The sequence below is a fragment of the Vombatus ursinus genome, unplaced genomic scaffold (assembly GCF_900497805.2).
Source record: "Vombatus ursinus unplaced genomic scaffold, bare-nosed wombat genome assembly UNPS02000580.1, whole genome shotgun sequence".
Classification (NCBI taxonomy): domain Eukaryota; kingdom Metazoa; phylum Chordata; class Mammalia; order Diprotodontia; family Vombatidae; genus Vombatus; species Vombatus ursinus.
In genome coordinates, this window is record NW_020940358.1 from 4,794,195 (window position 1) to 4,815,835 (window position 21,641).

The 21,641-nt window shown below is 42.4% G+C and overlaps 1 protein-coding gene across 1 annotated transcript; it reads left to right on the forward strand.

Moving 5' to 3' along the window:
- Window positions 1–452: 452 nt before the first annotated feature.
- On the forward strand, window positions 453–20,646 carry PTK6 (protein tyrosine kinase 6). The gene is made up of 8 exons (XM_027848277.1): window positions 453–925; window positions 3,988–4,109; window positions 8,412–8,575; window positions 11,674–11,827; window positions 13,681–13,842; window positions 15,085–15,266; window positions 18,316–18,469; window positions 19,491–20,646. The coding sequence occupies exons 1-8, from the start codon at window positions 690–692 to the stop codon at window positions 19,676–19,678; spliced, it is 1,362 nt and encodes a 453-aa protein (XP_027704078.1). The 5' UTR covers window positions 453–689; the 3' UTR covers window positions 19,679–20,646.
- Window positions 20,647–21,641: the final 995 nt, after the last annotated feature.

The following is a 21,641-nucleotide window of genomic DNA, read 5'->3' on the forward strand; positions in this document are numbered from 1 at the left end:
AGCTTAAGGAGGAATGCAATAAATTCATTGCTTTGAGGTTGTTGTCTTCTGAAGTGACACACCTAGCTAGCCAATTCCTTTTGTTCCTCTGTCTACCTTAACCTCTCATCTATTCCCTATTGCCTGGTCCCTCATTTGCTTATTCCTTTTCTCAGTCCTTCTCTTCCTTTTCTTCCCTCTCCATCCCTGATCTTACTATTTAGAAGTGACTTTAGACCAGAAAAAAAAGAAAAACAATAATCTAATGAACAACTGTAGAGATGGAGATGCCCCTTTCAGGTCCATCTATGCATAAGATAGTGAGGTCAGGGAGTGGTGTGAGTGGGCGTGGGGAGCTATTGAATCCCGGCTTGGAGTTGAAATGTTTTCCAGGGACCTTAATGACAAGGCAATCGTCTAGTTGGGGTTCTGCTGTTGTCATATATCAGCAGGGGAGTGGCTTACAGAGCAGGTTGCCTCTGAAGTCAGAATGAAGTGGTGTAGCTTTTGTGGGAAGAGCCCAGCAGGTTGGTGGCAATCACTTACTCCTAGTTGAGATGTTCTGTCAGGGTGAGGTCCAGAGATCAACTGGGTCAACTCTCTGTTGTCAAAATATTTAAAGTTCCCAGGGGATGAGAAATGTGTTCTGAGTGACACTTTCCTGAGAGAAAGGAGGATTCCAGAGTCTGAATCCTGAAGCTCCTCTCAACATGGATTCAAAAAGTCCTTCGCACTTGGGTCCCAAGTACCTCTACGTTAGTCTCTGGGACTTTGAGGCACGGACAGAGGATGAGCTGAGCTTTCAGGCTGGGGACCTTTTTCACGTAACAGAGAAGAAGGAAGATTGGTGGAAAGTGACAAAACTTGATGCTGCTGGAAGGAGACTGGGGGAAGGCTACGTCCCTCACAATTACTTAGCTGAACAAGAGACGATGGAGACAGAACTGTAAGTAAGAGCCAACTGAGGGAAGGAGCCTGGACTCATTCGTCTCTTGGAATGTCACATTAGTTGCTTGTGGATCCCATTCTGGGAAGTAGCTTCCAGTAAGGTCCTTAGTTACTCCTTTAGCATTGGCAATGTGGCTTAGGATCATAAGATCATAGATGTAGTGCTTGAAAGGCCATTTTCTAGATGAGGAAACTGAGTTTCAGGGAGGTCCAAGGGTCACACAGGTAGTAAACATCAGAGGAAGGATTTGAACTCAGGCCTTCTCATTCCAGAGCTAGTGCTTAGTTTCTATAATTACCAATCTCAGAGAAGTGGATCAGGTCCCACTAAAAATCCTAGAGCATCTTAAAGGAAAAGCCAGAGAAAACCTGAAAGTAGTTGTTGTAGTGACCTATGGGGCTTTCCTTGGCATGTAGGGAGGGCTTTTTGAAGGTGGTGGGTATATGGTGGGGTGGGGCTATTTCCACCCCAAGTGGAAAAAGATTCAGGCACTCCAGGGTCTGCTAGTTTGCTGTTCTTCTTGGTTACTTTCTGCCATCCCAAGGAATTACTGTGCATATTGCTGCACAACACTTGGCACCACTGTCTGTACCTCAAAGAGCTGTGATTTCACTAGCCTGGGTGCTCCCTTCACCAGTATAGATTATGACTCCTCTTTGCCTCAGCAGGCAGCTTAAACAATTGTAGTGGCCAAACAAATTCATTAAAGTTATCGCTATAGTATCATTACTGATTTGTCTGCAGCCCAATCCTCTTTGCCATAAACAGAAATGAAGGTTAAAAAAAAAAAAAGCCTGACTGTCTTTTTCACAAGAGGCAATATCATATACTAGATGCTGGATCTGGAACTAGGAAGGGCTGGGTTCAAATTCTGTCTCTGATATTTACTAACAGCATGACCATAGGCAAATCACTTAACCTTTCTGAACCAAAGACAAGGCTCCATGTTACAGTCATAAATTTCACAGTGCAAAGTAGAGCAAGGTCTGATTCTTTTAGGGCTTAATCAATTGCTTATAGTTTTGTATTTGGGTCTGGGAGGAGATGGGATTAGGAGCTTTGGGAATTCCTTGTTCAGAGAAGAGTGGGTAAACCACTAGCCCAACTCTATTGTCATTCAGTCATGGTGGCCCAGGCTTCCTGGAGAAGGACAACACAGAATCAGTTGGTATTAATTTCTGAGTGGGTGAATAGGGGCAGTTTGAGATAGAGAGAAATCCTGCATTGACTTTTCAAAGTGCAGAGAAAGAGGGACATTGCAGGACTCACTTTCAAAACAACCACAAACTGGAATCTCAACCTAGTTAGTGGGGGAGGGAAATAGGATTGCAACACCTTCCAGCTCTGCAGGGTGGAGGAGCAGGGCAGAGAAGGCTGTGTTGCCAAATATGGACAGCTGTTCAGGTGGGTGTCCTCTGTTGGGTTTTCCCCTCCTACGTGGCTTCTTCAGAACTTCTGAGGAGCCAGTGCGCCACTGGCAGTAACAAACTGATGGAAGATGTTGGCCCAGCTACACTACTGCCCTCAAGTATATCCAAATTAATTAGAGAATGAGCAGCTGGGCATTTGAGCTTGTGTTATGTAATTTCATGGCTGGTAGTTATGGTTTGGAGATGAGACCTTGGAACAAAATAAGTTTCCTGTTTCCTTTCCCATTCTCCCCTACTGCAGTCTCCACTAGTGAGTATGTATACCCAAAGAACACCGATGACCTGAGCTATGACTTCTTTACAATCCTCTTGGCATCATTTGTTTTCTCTAACATTTGAGCCAGCTGAACATTTATGAAAGAAACTCACTTTGACAGTTTGAGAACGCAGCTCCTAGAGATTCCGTTGAATGCCTTCCACTCTCAGGGAATAGGGGATGTCAGTAGGAAGGCAGAAGTTTCCATGAAACTGGCCTAGAGATAAGAGCTGAACAACTGTGCAGGTAGTACCATCCAGAGATCAAGGAGGTAGCACAAGCAGTTAAAAGGTAGGTGGAGGGGCAGCTAGGTGGAGCAGTAGATAGAGCTCAGGCCTTGGAGTCAGGAGGACCTGAATTCAAACCTGGCCTCAGACACTTGACACTTACTAGCTGTGTGACCCTGGGCAAGTCACTTAACCCTGATTGCCTCTCCAAAAAAAAAAAAATGGGTGGGGGAAGGTTGGTGGGATGAATGTGCTGAGACTGTGAAACCATGGCAGTATATTTTCCCTAGCTCATGGTCCCAAATTGTACTTTGAGGTTATTCCTAAGACTTGAAGACTAGTGATATATCTTAAGGGGCTAGTAACTAAGAAAGCAACACTCCCATAGTCAGAGAGTATACATATTAATGCTCTCCCCTCTCCACCTCCAAGTCCCAAACCCCATGTGTCAGGGGAACTTTTATGACATTTTACCTCTCCTTACTGTCCCTATCCCACTGATTCTGTGCTAAAGGCCTTATTTTCCCCCTCACAATCTTTGATAACTTATTCCTATAGTTTTTCAATCAATTCCCCTTGAAGTGTAATCTCTTCCAGGAGTTATATGGTTCTTGGGTAATATTAAATAATTATATTAATTAATATATTAAATAATTATATTAATTAATATATTAAATAATTATATTAATTAATATATTAAATAATTAATATACCGCAAGTTTCCCTTCCTCCCTAGCTCTGCCCTAATGTAGCTTTGCTGTTTCAGCTTACATGGAGTAGAAGAAAATGAAGGGGGTGGGTAGAAATCACTCTATGTGGTACTGTTTCTAGGGCCATCTCAAGCCAGGGGCAGAATTAGGTGACTAGTGGTGAACAATAAAGGCTTAATAAATACTGGTTAAATTAAATTGAATTGATGTCACAACTTCTCCAGACCAAGTCACTGCTGCTGCCCCTGCTTCCCTGTAAGCCACTAGGGTTGCTCCTGGGCTGTTGTTTTATCATTCTAAGTCATTCTATGACTATGGCATAATGGATGAAGGATCAGAGATCCCTCACTCAGAGGGAGCACAAATGACCTTTCTGTGGACCAGGACATTCCTGAGGATTTGGTGTTAGGACACTATTTTTATTTCTTTCTTGCAGATGGTTTTTTGGGCAGATCTCTCGTTCAGAAGCTCTGCATAGGCTCCTTGCAGAAGAGAATGGAACTGGCACCTTCCTCATCAGGATCAGTGAGAAGACAGGAGCAGACTATGTTCTCTCAGGTAAAACTCTCTTCTTTTTCTGATAGAATAGGCCGCTGACTTGCTGATTTCCCTCTGAAAGTCTGCAGAACTTTATTTGGCCTTACTATTTGTCTGTTGACCTGGGACATCCCCACTGCCACAATCCACCTCTCCTTCTGCATCCTTATGCCCTCTCCCTTTAATGGGACTTTTTACCTTGACCATGGAGGATCCTTCTCCCTCCCACTAATGGTAAAATCTAGGACAGTATGTTTCCCAAGACCAACTGGGCTACCTTAAACATGGTATTGGGCTTGGGCAATTTGAATCTTGGCTCTGTCACCTCCTGGCCATGTGATCTCAAGCAAATTATTCCAATATTCTGAGCCTCAGTTTCCTCCTCTGTATCTCTTCCAGATCTAACACTCTACGAGTTTCATATTGCAATTTAAGATTTGGAGTCAGGGACCAAAGTTCAAATCCTGATTTTTCCATTTAATACATCTGTGAACTTGGGCAAGTCATCTCACTTCCCTTGGCCTTAGTTTCCCCATTTATAAAATGAGGGGGTTGGACTGGATGACTGAGATCATTGAGATAGAACTGGAGAGGGGCAGCTAGGTGGCGCAGTGGGATAGAACTCCATCCTTGAAGGCAGGAGGACCTGAGTTCAAATTCAGCCTCAGACACTTGACACTTAACTAGCTGTGTGACTCTGGGCAAGTCACTTAACCCTGATTGCCTCACCAAAAAAAAGAGAGAGAGAGAGAGAGACAATTGGAGGAAGTAATGAAATTCTGCTGACTGGGGCTACTATACATGTTTGTTAATTAATCTCAATTGGGCCCCAAGAGCAGCAATGCAATCTTACTACTCCTCCCTAATTGTTTCCCTATCCCCACTCACCACACAGTAGTGGTGGTTCCAGACCTTTTCTTTTGTCTTTTTTTCCCCTTAGGTAATTGGGGTTAAGTGACTTGCCCAGGGTCACACAACTAATAAGTGTCAAGTGTTTGGTCTGAGGCCAGATTTGAACTCAGGTCCTCCTGACTTCAAGGCTGGTGCTCTAGCCATTGTGCTTCCTAGCTGCCTCTTTCTTTTGTCTTTAAGCTCCTTCTCTACATCTTATCTCCTAAGGACTTCAACTCACACACATCTTCACAGAAAAAAAAATTGAGATCACTTGCTGAGAGCTCCTTCTCTCTCCCTTCTTGATCTCATCTCTCTAATAGCATCGACCATTATCTCTTCCTTTATTCCAGGATGAAATGATGAGGTAGCTCTTCTATTAGCAAAGGCTAACCTTACTACGTGCATCCTTGATCTCCTTCCCTCCTATCTTATCCAGTAAATTACCCCCACCATCATTCCCACTCTCTAATCTAACAACTCTGCCTATCTACTAACTCCTTTTCTGCCTACAAACTTTCCCAAATCTCTCCTATCCTTTAAAAACCCTCGCTAGATAATGCCATGGTCACTAGTTACCATCTCTTCTATCTCAGCTAAACTCCTTGAAAAAGCCATCTACAGCAGGTGTTTCCACTTCCTTTACTCTCACTCCCTTTTAAGCCTTTTGTAATCTGGCATTCAGTTTCATCATTCAGATGAAGTTATCAATTGCAAATCTTGACCCTGGTCCTTCTTAGCCTTCCTGCAGCATTTGATACTGTTGACCATCTTTTCCTCCTGGATACTGTCTCATCTCTAGGCCTTCATGACATTATTCTTTCCTGGTGCCCATCTTACCTGCCTGATTGCTCCTTTTTCAGTCTCTTCTCTTGTGTCTTCACCCTTGTCAAGCCTACTAAAGGTAGGTGTCCCCTAAAGCTCTGCCCTGGGTCCTGTTCTCTTTTTTCCTCTATACTCTATCATATATTGATCTCATCATCTTCCAAGGGTTCAAAGATCATCTCTATGTAGATGATTCTATATATCCTGCCTTAGGCTCTCTCCTGAACACCATTCCTATATCAACTATATTAACCTTATAGACATCTCAAATTCATGTACAAAACGTAATTAATTTCCTTTTCCCTAAACCCTTTCCCCTCTTCTGATCTTCCCTTGTACTATCAAGGGAGACCACCTTTCTCCCAGTCACCCAGGTTTTTGACCTAGGCGTCATCCTCAACTCCTCACTTTCTCTCACCACTTCCCCCACATCCAAAAATCTATTGCCAAATATTGTAATTTCTTTCTCTACAATATCTCTCACACATGTTTCCTTCTCTCTGTTCATACAACTACAACATTAGTTCAGGCCTTTGGACTGTTGCAATAGCCTTAAAATAATTTTCTCTTCTGCAGATATCTCCCCACTCCAATCCATCTTCTACTCAATTGGCAAAGTGATTTTCCTAAAATTCGGGTCTGACCACGTCAGCTTCCTGATCAATAAACTCTAGTGGCTTTTTATTACCTTGAGAACCAAGTGTAAAATCATTTGTTTGGCATTTGAAGCTCTTTACCACCTGACCTTATCCTCCCTTTCCAATTTTCTTACATCCTACCCTTCACTATTCTGCTATCTAACCATGTTTGCCACCTTGCTATTTCTTGAACGTGACACTACATCTCTAGACTCCAACGGCTATTTCCCACGAATAAAATGTTCTCCCTCCCACCTTCCTAGAATCCCTAACTGCCTTTAAGACTCAGATCAAGCACTACCCCCTCCAGGGGGCTTTTTCTGGTCTTCCCAGCTACTAATGCCACCCTTGCTAAGGTTACTATCTATCTATTCTCTATTTATCTTCTATGTTCTGGTTTACATATGTTGTCCCCCTCCATTTGAATGTAAGACTCTTGAATACAGAGACTATTTATTTATTTATTTATTTATTTGGTGAGGCAATTGGGGTTAAGTGACTTGCCTAGAGTTACACAGCTAGTGAGTGTTATGTCTCTGAGGCCAGATTTGAACTCAGGTCCCCCTGACTCCAGGGCCAGTGCTCTATCCACTGTACCACCTAGCTGCCCCCACAGAGACCATTTTTGCTCTTTCTTTGTGTTTCCAGCACTCAACACAGTACCTGGCACATAGGAAATATCTGCTAAATGGTCACTTGATTGATGACCTCTGAGGTCTCTGCCAGCTGTAAATTAGTGATCCTCTGAATCTATGCTCATTTTAAGCTTCTGTGAGTTCAAAATGCTTGGGATTAAAAAGTGAGATCTAGGCCTGTTGTTTTAGCCTTGGTATCTTCCCTGATTAAATATGTTGGGTATTCCTTAAATTCTAATTTACTAGATAAGATAGGAGGGGAGGAGATCAAGGATGCATGGAGTATTTTAAGCTAGGTGGTGATAGAGCACTGGGCCTGGAGTCAGGCAAGGTTATCTTCCTGAGTTCAAATCTGGCCTCAGACACTTACTAACTATGTGACCCTGGACAAGTCACTTAACCTTGTTTGCCTCAGTTTCTTCATCTGCAAAATGAGTTGGAGAAGGAAATGGCAAAGCATGCCAGTATTTTTGCCTAGAAAAGCCCAAATGGGGTCTTAGAGTCAGATATGACTGAAAATGACTGAACAATAACAAAATTCTAGGGAAGCTCTGGCACCTCCCATGGTTAACTCATATTCAAAATGAAATTAATACAAAGGATTATAGGAAGTCCATAAGCTGTTCTTGAAGGAAGCTAGGGAATCTGGGAGGTCAGAGAACAGGCATGAGAAACCATTTATGTGAAGTTAAAAAGGCAGAAGATAGAATGTCATATGCAAGGGACCGTTAGCAAGCCAGACTGAAGAAATGGAAGGGAATATTCATATTACTATATGAATTAAGACTGGAAAGATAGGTAGAAGCCAGATTGTGCCAAGCTGAGTATTTGGTATTTTATCACAGAGACAATAGGAAGCCAGTGGGAATCACTGGTTTTTTTTTTTTTAGTAGGGGGTGACATAATCAGATCTGTGTTTTAGGAATATCAATTTAGCAGCTAGGCGGGGGATGGAATCTTCCCTGAGATATTGGCCCTGCCCTCCTAGAGCTCACAATCACTTTGTCTCATAGCATACTGATGAAGAAGATATGAACCAAAATATATTCGTGATGTGAAAATGAGGAGAATGAGAGGCTAAGTAATTTTCCAATTCATACAGAACCTGGGAGAGAAGCTCCAACCTCTTCCACACTTCTGGACACAGAAAATGAAAGGCCTTTCCTTTTATGGATGGGAAATACACTCCCTTGGAAAAACATGCAGCCCCTGTGGGCACTGGTTTGAATCTGTGCTTGTCTGCCAGTCCTGGATTTGGGGAGCTCTCCAATTTTCAAGAATGACTTCTGTATATGTACCTTTTTTTCTCCTTTTCCCTCTTCTGGATTTCACAGTTCGGGACAACCACATTGTGAGACACTACAAGATTTGGAGGAATGCTGAGGGGAGATACCACATGAATTCAGCTATGTCCTTCCCTGATCTTGCTGGCCTAGTGGAGTATCACAAAAGTAAGACTCTGTCCCATGGCCTGAGGCTTGCCACACCCTGCTGGAAGGTAAATTGAGGTCTGGATCAGGATTCTATTCCAATTCTTGACTGGGAGGACCACCTCCCCCTGCCAGGCTATGAGTACCCAGAATGGGCCTTGGCACTTTTAGAACTTTTATGGTAAACCATTTGCCTCCAAGCTTAGCCATAGTGTCACAGGTCCTCAGTCAGTCCAGCTAGATTTGCAAACCTTTCCTGAGATGTACTTTCTACCACCAACCCTCGCCTGCTCCCACCTGATTCTTACACTGTTTTATGTCTTGTGTTGGTGAATTTTTTGTTTGGTTTGTGTTGTAAGTTCCACCTACTGTAACCATGCAAGATCTTTTCTCAATAAAATTTGTCAAATGCAGAGAGAATCTAGAATCAGCTGGTCTTTCAGGCTTTTGGAAAGGGGATGTGGGAATTGTATTGGGAGGGTCACGGGGGAATCTTCAGGCACAAGATTGTCTTGGAGCAAGGGAAGAATTGGGACAGGTGTAGTGGGAGAACTCCCAGAATCTTAGTCTTCATCCCTCACTTAGCCTGGGGACCATTGAAAGACCACCTCTCCTCTCTCATTTTAGTACTCTGGTGGGATCCGTAGACTAGGGCCTCATGTGGAAGAAGCATAGGGGTGGGTGGAAGAATCAGTATGTTGATTTATTTAGAATTCGATTCTCAAACTCAGCAAGGATCTCCTTTTGTACATAAGAGGGGCATCTTCTGAGCTGCTTTACAATACTGGTGGTGGGTAATGGAGATCGAGGGCTCTCTTTTCCTGAGAGTTTTGCTAAAGGAACCCATTTAGCACAGTGTCTGGCACTTAGTAGGTGCTATGTAAATGTGAGTTAATATTATTATTCCATTACTAGAGATAGACTCTTCAGGAACATCTGGAGAGAAAAGTTCAAGAATAAGTAGTTACCCAAAGCTGGGGGTAGATTAGGGGTCTCTAGTACAACCTTGTTCTTTTATTTTGCTAGGGAGCAACCTTAATTTGGAAGTTTATGTAAGTAAATATCAATTCTATGCAACAAATAGTTTTTAAGTACCAATGAAGTACAGAGTATTTTGACTGGTGCTGGAGATACAATGATAAAAGCAAAGCTGTCCTAGCCCTCAAAGGACTTTCCTTCTATTAGGGAGCGGTACATAGATTCTACCACATATAGTTGTTGAGTCATTTTTCAGTCTTGTCCAACTCTTTGTGACCCCATTTGAGGTTTTCTTGGCAAAGATACTGGACTGGTTTGCTATTTCCTTCTCAGCTCATTTTACAGATGAAGAAACTGAGGCAAACAAGGTTTGCCCCTGGTCACACAGCTAGTAAGCGTCTGAGGCCAGATTTGAACTCAGGAAGATGAGTCTTCCTTACTCCTGGCCCAGAGCTCTATCCACTATGCCAGCTAGCTTCCCACAACATGTAGACAGATAAGAAAATACAAAGTGATTTCAAAAGGGGGTTGGGGTGGTGGGGGTGAGGTGGCTCAGGAAAGTCTTGAATAAGAGGTTACACATAACCTGTATTTTGAAGGAAGCTAGGGCTCCTAAGAGGCAATGGTGAAGATTGCAAACATGGGATACTACTTGAGAAAAAGGCACAGAGGCCAGAAAAGGAATGTCACGTGCAGACCAATAGTTTGAACAGAATGGAGGGAATACAAAGGGGAGTAATATGAAATAAAGCTGGAAAGGTAGGTGGAAGTCAGATAGTAAAGGGATTTAAATGCAAAGCTAAGGATTTCATATTTTACCTTACAGGCAATAGAGAGCCATTGAATATTTATGAGTAAAGGTGTGACTTGGAATAATTCCTTTGGCAACAGAACGGAAATGAGCAGGGAAAGACTGAAAGCAGTGAAACCAATTAGGAAGCAACTGCAATAAATAATCCATTGCAGAGGTGATGAGGATTTGAACTAGAATGGTGGCTATGTGAGTGGAGAGAAGGGAACAGATGAAAGATTATAGATTAATAGATTTAGAGTTGTATGAGAACCTAGAAGACATTGAGGGAGTTTCCTAAGAAGATTTTAATGACTTTCTCAGGGTCATGTGACTCATCTGAGGTAGGATATGAACAGAAGTCTTTCTGACTTCAAGTCCAGAACTATATCCACTATACCACACCTCCAAAGATGGTGTGGAGGTAGAATTGACAAATTGGGAACCAATTGGATGTATGGTATGAGGGAGAAGTTAAGGATAACTCTAAGGTTTTCAAACTGGGTAGGTGGAAGGCTGCTGGTTCCTTCATTAGAAATAGGAAGGTTTAGAGGAAAGACGGGTTCAAGTAGAAATATAAGAAGTTCTCTTTTGGCCACCCTGAATTTGAGTTGCCTATGGAACATTCATTTGGAGATATCTAGCAGATAATTGGTATTTCAGGACTAGAGTTCAGGAAAGAGATTAAGACTCTATATTGATTTGGGAATCATCAGCATTGAGAAAATTAAACCCATGGGAACTGATCACTAAGGGATTAACCATAGAGAGAATAAAAATATAAATTATTAGGTGCCTATTAGGTGTGGTCCTCTATAGGCTTCGCCTGCTCACTTGCTAAGGGAATGATATACTTCTGGGAGGCTGTGGTAGTATGTTAAGAACCTATTCCAAAGTCAGACCATTCTGTTATGGAAAATTTAGGCCACATGATAATTAGGTACTCCCCAAATCAAAAAGTACTGCCCCAATGAGATAACTAATGGTGGCCCCTGAGAATTGATATGGAAGCTGTCTCCTTTGTCCCCTTCTGTAAGGGTGAACATATGGTAGGGCTCAGCAAATGTTTATTGAATGGGCTTGTTCCATGGTATAGTGTCAGAAATGTTGAATTAAAATTTGTGGACCTGGGTTCCAGGTCTGATTCTACTACTTGCTACCTGTGTGTCTTTGAGTAAGTCATCTGTCTTCTCTGGGCTTCAAATTTTTTCATCTATAAAATGGGGGTATGAAGTGTCCTAGATGATCTCTAAGGGATTTTCCATTATGATCGTTGGTTTCAGAGGAATCCAAGGATGAATCTAATCATCCTGCTCAACCAGCTTTAGAGTAAGTTCTTAATCATGCTCTCCTCCCTTGGGTGTAACCAGCCTCCAACCTGTTCCTATGTTTCTATAGCATGAGTCAAAACCATTGCCTCACTGGGATGACTGGGAAAGACCCAGGGAGGAATTTAGCCTGACCAGGAAGCTGGGCTCAGGATACTTCGGGGAAGTCTTTGAAGGATACTGGAAAGGGAAAGTCAAAGTGGCCATTAAGGTCATTGCTAAGGGTAAGTACCATTCTTCTTGGCTGGGTGGTCACAACTTAGCCTTGATTCCTATTTGATCTATAATTGCATATGGATATCACTCCCTAGGTATGGCATTCTTCTCCACACCCATGTTCTCACCATTCCTCCCACTTGTTTCTCCAAGTCAGAGAACTTCCAGGGAACCTTTAAAAAAAAGACCTCTACTTGTAACCTTGACCTTATCTCTTCTAAGAGTTCATCCCTCTGATCATTTTACTCTCATTTTTGATCTCTCCTTATCTATTGGCTCCTTTCTTGCTGCCTACTAAAACCCAGATCTCCCTTAGAGGCAACCTTAGTGGCCCAGAGGATAGGGCCCTGAGACTAGAGTCAGCATGACCTGAGTTCACATCTGATCTCAGACACTTACTAGCTGTCTGATGATGAGCAAGTCACTTAACCTCTGTCCGCCCCAATTTCAACTGCAAAATGGGGATAAAAAAAACACTTACCTTCCAGGGTTGTTGTGAGGATCAAATGAGATAATATTTATAAAAATTATTTATCACAGTGCTGGACACATCGTAGTTGTGAATAAATGTTTGCTTCCTTCCTTAAAAACTCTTAACTTGACTTCATCATCCCATGTCTTACCACATTTTGATAATCAAGCTCCTAGGAAAAGTCCTCTATATTGCCTCCACTTCCTTTCTTCCTACTCCACAATCTGTCATAATCTGGCTTCTGACCCAACCAGTTGACTAAAACTTCTTCCTCAAGGTTACCAGCAATCTCTTAATTGTATATATACATATTCCTGAGCCTCTTCTGTAACTGAATTTTCTGCCTTATCCATATCTAATCAGAAGTAGAAGGGCTCTGCTTTCCTCAGTCCCCTCTGTGCTTGTTGGGGTCTAAAGGGGTCTCACTCCCCACCCCCAACCCATATATTCTGTCAGGGACAGGAGGCCAATCTCTCTTCTTTTAGCCTAGTCCATATCTATTCAAGTCTTTTTTAGGGAAGGAGGACTTTTCTCCTCCCATGCCACCTCACTCAGCCTCATATCTTTTGTTTGTAATACCAGCACCCTTCTTAAGTGATCTTGTATGTACTTATGAATGAATGACTGAATGAAAAACCATTTAAATGCCTATGATGTTCCAGGCACTATGATCGATGCTAGGGACACAATACAAAAGTTAAACAATTCCTCTATTCAAGGCATTTATATTCTAATGGTGGTAGACAACATGCATATGAGCATGGTGGCCAGGGAAGGAAATTTTGGCCTTGGGAGTCATGGGAATGGTAAGTAGAGCCATAGGGCAGTAGATTGTCAGGACCTTTCCGGAAACTGTGGTAGTATTGATCTGATTGCTGTTCCCAGTCTAAGAGGTGAAAAGCTGGCTCAGGTTATACACATGGACAGCGGAAGACCATAGGATGGGTTAGATGAGATGACACTCACTCACCAATCAGCATGGCTGAGCCACAGTGGAGGTCCAAAATGGATTCACTCCCCCAAAGAGGGAGGAGTTATTTATCTGTTTATATCTTGTTTCCCAATGTAAGAACCTTCAGGGCAGAGACTGCTTCTCTCTCTCTCTTTTTTTTTTTTCATCCCCAGCATCTACCATCGTGCCTGGCACATAGGAGGTGCCTAATAAGTGTTTGGTTGACTGATGAAGGTGTTGGAGTAAATCTCTGTTTCCTTTTAGCTCTAAATCTTATGACTTACTTCTTTCATGGGACCTAGTGAGATATCCCCATTGATTCAAGATTGTTTCTAAGAGGCTGGCCCAGAAGGAATCTTCTCCCTTTTCCCTGTATAACGCATTTATTTATGAAGTTTAAATAAATTCACTCCATGGCTGGCTTTCTATTCCTGCAGATAACCTGATGCATCAGAATACCTTCTACTCAGAGATTGAGGCCATGAAGAAGCTGCGCCACAAACACATTCTCTCTTTGTATGCTATCTCTTCCACTGGGGACCCTGTCTACATCATCACTGAACTGATGCTCAAAGGAAACCTTCTGGAACTCCTTCGAGGTAAGAACAGGAAGAGATATTCAATGGACCAGGGTTTGGCCTACAAAACTCTAGTGATGGGAGAACAGGGCCTGATACAATACACAGAGGTGGCCCATGAGAATGACCTTTCCACTTGACTCAGGAGTAATGTCCTCTTGTCTCTGGCTGTCTCTCCAGCTGCTGTTTCCTTAACAGTATGTGCTCAGAGAACTCTAACCTGAGCTAAAGAGGCGGGGAGTGTGATGAATAGAAAAGATTTATTTCTTGGTTAGGCAATGGGGTCAAGTGACTTGCCCAGGGTCACACAGCTAGTAAGTGTTATGTGTCTGAGGCCAGATTTGAACTCAGGTCCTCCTGAATCCAGGGCTGGTGCTCTACCCACTGCACCACCTAGCTGCCCCATGGAAAAGATTTCCGATTGTGAACTCAGACTTGGGTTTAAGTCCTGACTCTGCCACTGGGTCTGAGCAGGTCAATCCCCTATTCTGGGACTCAGCTTCTTCATCTATCAAATGGGATTGTAGAAAATGACTGGATAACTTTAAGATACCTTCTAACTCTGACATTCTTTGATTTTGGTTCTTCTATATACTACATGTGTGACCTTGGACAAGTCCCTTTACTCCCCTGGTTTTCAATTTTATCTGTAAAATGAGGAGGTTGGACCAAATAAACACTAAATTCCAAATCCTATGATCCTAAGATCCCATGTTTTTGTGATTCCATGAAGAAAAAGGTAGCACAGTAAGTGTTCTCCTCATAGACATTCTATAATGCATGACAAAGCCTAAGAGAACATAATGTTCCTGGAAAGGGGTAACATGAGATAAGACTGGAAAAGTGGTGTGACACCACCATTTGTGGTGATTAAGGAGGACCTTAGATGCCAGGCAAAAGTGTTTGAATTTTACCCTTGGTAGGCAATAAAGAGCCATAGAAGATGAGACAAGTGACATGACCAGATCTATACATAGGAAGACTAGCTGACCCCATGTAAGTATCAGCATAAGACCCTCACAATGTCTGGAAAGCCCTAAGAATTCTCTTTCCACCAAGCTAAGTTTTGAATTAGCCAGAATTTTAAAATTATCCATCTTTTAAGTTCTCTCTACTGGTATAGATGATAAATAGTTCACTCCAACCTTCTTCTCCTCTACTGTATTTTGTCCCTTCCCTATCATCACCTTCTTCTTTTTTGATTGACCTGGTTGAACAGCTATGGTAAAGAGCAATGGAGACCTTCTTGTTTGTCTCTCGCAGACCCTGAAGGGGCAAAATTGCCCACCACGGAGCTTGTGGACATAGCATCTCAAATATCAGAGGGCATGTGCTACCTTGAGTCACAGAATTATATTCACCGAGACCTGGCTGCCAGGAACATCCTTGTGGGGGAAAATAACACCTGCAAAGTGGGAGACTTTGGGCTGGCCCGCCTCATCAAGGTAAAAACTTCATCTGTCAAAGCCTTCATCTCCAACTTCAGTTCATATTCGCATACATGGAAACCTTATTCCAGAGGACCCCTTCCTCTATTGCTAATTTGGTTATACTCAGGGCCAAATTGTATTCTTCACATCCATGGTGTTCATTATAATATGCATGCTCATTCTCTACCCGAACACCAGTATGATAAGGAAGCAGGCTGACTCAGGAGAGAAAGAGTTGAGATTCAGTTCCCTTATTTTATGATTGGGGAAATGACTATAGCTCTTCGAGGCAACGTAGTACAGTGGAAAGCATGCTGTATTTCAAGTCAGAGAACCTTGGCTCAAAACTCAGTGCTGCCACTTTGCTACCTATGTGACCTTGAGCAAGTCACTTGAGTCCCTTATCTGTAAAATGAGGGTGTTAGACTAGCTGGCTTCTAAGATCCTTTCCAGGTCTAAATCGATGATCTTATGATTCCCAACTGATGGGTAGCTGTCCTTAGTGCTGGCCAACTGGGTCAGGGAGCCCGGCCGTAGTCATTGGAGAACAACTCAGTAATCTTTTTGTCTTCCTCTCTTCCTTCTTCTCTGTAGATACTCTGTGCTTCAACCAAACTGAACTACCTCGTTGTCTCCCAAATATCACATAGACTTTCCTACCTCCAGGATCTGGCTCACATTGTTTACTTCAGATTGGAATGTCCTCCTTCCTACACTTAGCCTATTCAGAATTCTTGTTGTTCAGTCATTCCAGTCATGTCCAACTCTTTGTGAGGCCATTTGGGGTTTTCTTGGCAAAGATACTGGAGTGGTTAGCCATTTCCTTCTCCTGCTCATTTTACAGATGAGGAAACTGAGGTAAACAGTGACTTGTGCAGATTGCATAGCTAGTAAGTGTGTGAGGCCAGATTTGAACTCAGAAGGATGAGTTTCCCTGACTCTAGGCCTGGTACTCTCTCCACTGTGCCACCTAGTTGCCCATTCAAAATTCTACCCAACCTTAAAAGACTGATTCACATTTTTCCCCTTCTGTAAAGTTTTTCTTGACTTCTCCAGCACAGAGTTATTTCTCCCTCCACCAAGCTCTTACAGTATTTATTATCTGTTCCAGGCCTCTGACACATATAACTGACTGCCCAGTTATCTCCTCTGTGACCTCCACATTTTGTCTGCTCAGCTAGATAGTAAACTCCTCAAGGGAAGGCTTCTTTCAAACTGTCACACTTAGGGCAATGCACCTCAATGAACTGATTCAATTCCATAAGCTTTGATGAACCACCTACTCTGTATTGTTCACTGTTCCAGAGAAGATCATTCCTGTACTCATAGAATTTCAGGTTAGTAGAGGAGTATGATACAGAGAGAAATAGTTCTAATACAAAATAACATAAGCTAAGTGCATTAGAGAAATAGAAATAAAATATTATGTGAAGTCAGAGAAGAAAGGCCATTCCTAACTATTATGGAAGGCTTCATTAAGTTAGTGCCATTTGACTTGGTCTTTAAAAGATGGGCAGGAATTTATCTAGGAAAAAAATAAATTCCTACCTACCCATAAACATGAACTTGGACAGACTTCAAGAGATAGTAGAAGATAAAAGGGCCTGGCATGATATGGTCCATGGGGTTACAAAGAATGGGACCTAACTCAATGACTGAACAACAACAAAGGAATTTACTGGCTTATTGCTGGGGTCAGGAGGTTGATGGGGAAAATGTTTAGGCATAGGAAACAAGGAGTTGGAGAGGAGAAAACATGTCATGAAGAGGAGGTGGTAAGGAATCCAGTTTATATGGAACATAGTGTTCCTGGAAAGGAATAACATGAGATAAGGCTGGAAAAGTGGTGTGACACTACCATCTGTGGTGATTATGGAGGACCTTGGATGCCAGGCAAAAGTGTTTGAATTTTACCCCTGGTAGGAAATAAAGAGCCATAGAAGATATTTGAGGAGAGAAGTGATATAACCAGATCTGTTCACAGGAAGACTAACTGACCCCATATAAGTATCAGCATAAGACCCTCACAATGTCTGGAAAGCCCTAGGAATCTTCTTTCCACCAAGGTATGCTGGAAACAGCATTGCCTTACATTGATACTATTTTTAAGTTTGTGAAGAATTTCACAAAATTTGTGTCATTTGATTGCCACATGAACCTGGCCAAGTAGGTAGGTTGAGCATTATTATCACCTTAATTTTACAGATGAAGAAATTGAGATATGGAGAGGCTGAGGAACTGGAAGGATGGAATGGCCTCTAGTCTCTTCCTGCTGAATGGGGAGGTTTCTTGACTTTATCCAAGTATTCATTCATCGAACACTTATTAATTACCTACTATATGCAAGACACTGAGGACATAAAGATAGCTAGGACAAAGGCCTTGCTCTTAAGCAGTGGCTAACCTAATAATTTGTAAGTTTCTGTTATCCTAGTCCCCAGCCCTACTACATATCCTGCTCCCCCTCTCTACTTTCCAAACCTTGGTAGTCTCTTCCTGTTTTTAAGGAATACTGAGAGATTCGACTTTTCATAAGTATCAGAAAAAACAGTCCTTTATAAACAGTGGTATAAAAATCAGCCCTCCAGTCTCTGTGGTTTAGAAAAGCAGTTCTAAACAATTGGAAAATGGGGGAGATGTGGGCCCAATAGTATGTCTGCCAAATAATGTTCTTTAGGGGAAATTCCATTTCAATGGCTGTGAACAGTTGAACCACCTTTATAGTATTAAAGTTCACATAGGATTTCTGAGAGTTTGACACCTGCCCTGAGACCAGACACATCCTGGGCCAGCTAGGTGGTCTGGAGTCAGGAAGATCTAAATTCAAATCTGACCTCAGACATTTACTGTTTGACCCTGTGCAAGTGACCTAACCGCTGCTGGCCTCAATTTCCTCATCTGTGAAATAGAGATAATAGTAGCACCTAACTCCCAGGTTGTTGTGAGAATCAGATGAGATAATTTTTGTAAAGTGCTTAGGACAGTGTCTGGCACACAGTAGTTGCTATATGAATGTTAGCTATTGTCTTTTTCTCCCTGTCTAACAAAACTTTTATGTTTACAGGATGATATTTACCTTTCCTATGCACACAACATCCCCTACAAATGGACAGCACCAGAAGCCCTCTCCTATGGATGTTATTCAACAAAATCTGATGTCTGGTCCTTTGGAATTCTTCTCCATGAAATTTTCAGTGGTGGACAGATACCTTATCCAGGTATAATGTTCTCTGAACTATAAACAGAAGGGCAAAGGAATGCAGATGGATGGTGGTAGAGAAGATAGTCCTACATTGCAGATGTCAGAATCCCATGAGTGCTTACTGCAGGGGTCCCATAACCTCTGATATAGACATGCCCAAGACAATAGGGGGGAGCTCAGAAAGTATTGTGAAGGATACAGTTTTTATGATGCAGAGCCATTACTTCCTAGTCCTTGGTGTACTTTATTCCAAGTACTTTAGGTAGCTTAAAGCACAGCCTAATACATACCTGGTTTCCTTGCTCTCCTTTCTGTCAACAAATTCATTCTAAAGCCACAGCATAAAGATCAGTTTAGGAACATTAGCTCAGGGGCCTGGGCTCTGCTTGCCTTAATATGCTGACTTTAGGCACTTTCAGAATGGAGACTGGTGACTTTGTTGTGGTTACTGGCGACAAATGTTGCCTTCCTGCTCCATGGATCAACTTCCCACAGATCAACAGCAGGCAAAAATGAGTTCTGGGCTCTGATACCCCTAAGGCTATAAGCCAAAGGCAGAGGGAAGATTTTTTTGCCTTATGATCCAAAGGTCTGGTAGACTCAGTGTTTACCTCAGGTGCCACTGGAGTCTAATATATAGTATGTTATTTTCCTGGTCTTTTTTAGCTATGAAGATATAAAACCTCTTGTTTTTCATTTAACCTCAAAGCCTAAGGGTGATTAAAACACTATTTGTGCCTTATCCTCCCTAGTGAGAATGTCAGACAATCTTAAACTCTCCTAGAGAGGTTAGAGATGATGTGGAGTAGTGGAGTGTTTGACACAGTATTGGGGAAAACCTGGGTTCAAATCCCACCTCTGACCCATGGGGAATTCATTTGACTTCCCTTAGACTTAATCTCATGTATAAAATGGAGATAATAATATCTGATTTTTATAGTGCTATAAAAAGACAGGTAATTATTATTCATTATGCCCAGAAATTCTTTAGTCTACATCTGTGGTCCTTATCTTTTCGTTTTCCTTTTCTTCCTTAGGGATGTCCAATAATGAGGCTCACATGAAAGTCCTGGGTGGCTTTCGGATGCTATGCCCCACAAAGTGCCCAGCTTCCATCTATGACCTCATGTATAAATGCTGGAATCTGACTCCAGAAGAAAGACCCTCCTTTAAAAGCCTTAAAGAAAAACTCATTAGCTTCACCAATTATGAAAACCCTCTCTGAAGTGGGGGTGGGCCTGAAAGACATGCTTCAGGACGCTTCCTTACTTAGCACTAAAGTCCACCTGGAATCCTGCAAGCAAGCTCAATGGTCTCCCTTCCTCCGGAATCATGAACCTTGAGCATGTAGAAGTTCCATGGGGACTGTGTCTGAAGGCAACGTGGCCTAGTGGAAAGAGTGTTGCTGGACCTTGAGACAGAAGACCTGGATTTGAGTCTGGGCTCCAACATTCACTACTTGCACAGATTTACAAGAATTACTCCATTTCTCTGGGCCTCAGTTTCTTCTCTGTAAAATGGGAATAATAATACTCATGCTACCTCTCTTCAAGGGCTGTTGTGAGGAAATCATTTTTTAAACCTTAAAGCTCTATCAAAATGTCAGCTGCTGTGGTTGCTGCTGCCCCTTGTTCCGGCCCCAGCCCTTCCAGCTGGGGCTGTGTTGTGTGTGCAAAACAGAAAAGGTCACTTGAAGTATATAAATGCACTGCGGTCAGAGCACAGCTGACCTTCAAAAGTGTCCAGAAGGCAAAGTGGTTGATTGGTTTCTATTTCATTTACTAAAACTTTGCTGTTGTAAAATGAGCAAATTTCATCTACAGTAAAACATTAAGAACTCCTAGATTCTTCCTCAAATAGTCTCTAAGCCTATACTTATGAGAAACTCAGAAAATAGAAGTTCAAGTTTTCTGAAGCTTTCCATGCCCTTGGTCAAGATTCATATAGAGGCCATGTGGTGCAGTGAAAAATGTGTTGGATTGTTGCCAGAGGACCTGTCATTTTGAGCAAGTCACCTAACCTTTCCAGACCTTAATTTCCTCACATGTAAAAGGAAAGGGGTCGGATGTGATGCCTCTCAGATCCCTTCGTGCCCTAATCTGAGCTGTAACTATGCCATACCATCGTTCATTTTGTTTGGAAGGGATTAACTGGCCCTGGTGAGGGAATCTTAGGATAAAATAATAAAGCTGTGCAGTGGGGAAAGGAGAAGGGATCTTTAAATTCTTTATCACAAGAACTTACTATCTTTTAAATTGCAATTCAGGCTGTGTCCAATTCAGGCTTTGGCGGGGCTAAAGCCTGAGTCTAAAGGTGATATTTAATGGAAATCCCAGCAATCCTCCTGTTATCAGGTCCTGTTTTCAGCCCTGACTTTTACTTGGACCATATGGTCTGTAAACACTTTTGTGTGTGTGTGTGTGTGTGTGTGTGTGTGTGTGTGTGTGTATGGTAGAGTGAAACCATTGGAAGAATGAAGAAAAGTGACCTAGATTTGAAGTCAGAGAGTCTGACTTCAAATCCTATCTCTATCAGTTATTACCTTGTTCAAATCACATAATTTCTTGGGGCCTATTTCCACATCTATAAAACAAGGAGGCTGGACTAACTGACCTCTAGATTACCTTACAGTTTTAAGTTTGTCATCTAATGATCCTTTGATGCCTGTTAAAGAGCAGAGCAAGCTTTCTGGGATCAATGCCCTGATGGTTCTTTGGGATTAAGAGGTAGAGTGATTAGGCCCTGAACCTATGGACATTTAGGCCATTACTAGACCTGAAGCGTTTGCAGCTGTTGATTCTGGGTCCAAGCACCACACATCCATTATGGCCTGACTTCTTTTATTTCACTAGTACAAGTGAGAATTGGTTCAAATGGCCCATTGACCATGAAAATATAATCTTCCTGGCTTCCCTCACATTGAGTCTCACCACTGACCCAACTGGGAGTGAGCTGGGGTTTGAGTCAGCTCTCTGATGGTAACAGCTGCCTGTGGTGAGGCTAGTCATTTGTGGGGAACCCTTCTCTTCCTCCCAAATCCCTGTGCAGGTTATAAGCAGGAGCACACCTAGTCATTCTCCTACCTGTGCCCTCTCTGCCAGAGAACTAAGTAGGTGAGTCCTGCTGGTGACTTGTTCCATAAACAGAGGCCACTGGTCCTTCTTCACTCTTATGCAAGGGTAAAGAAA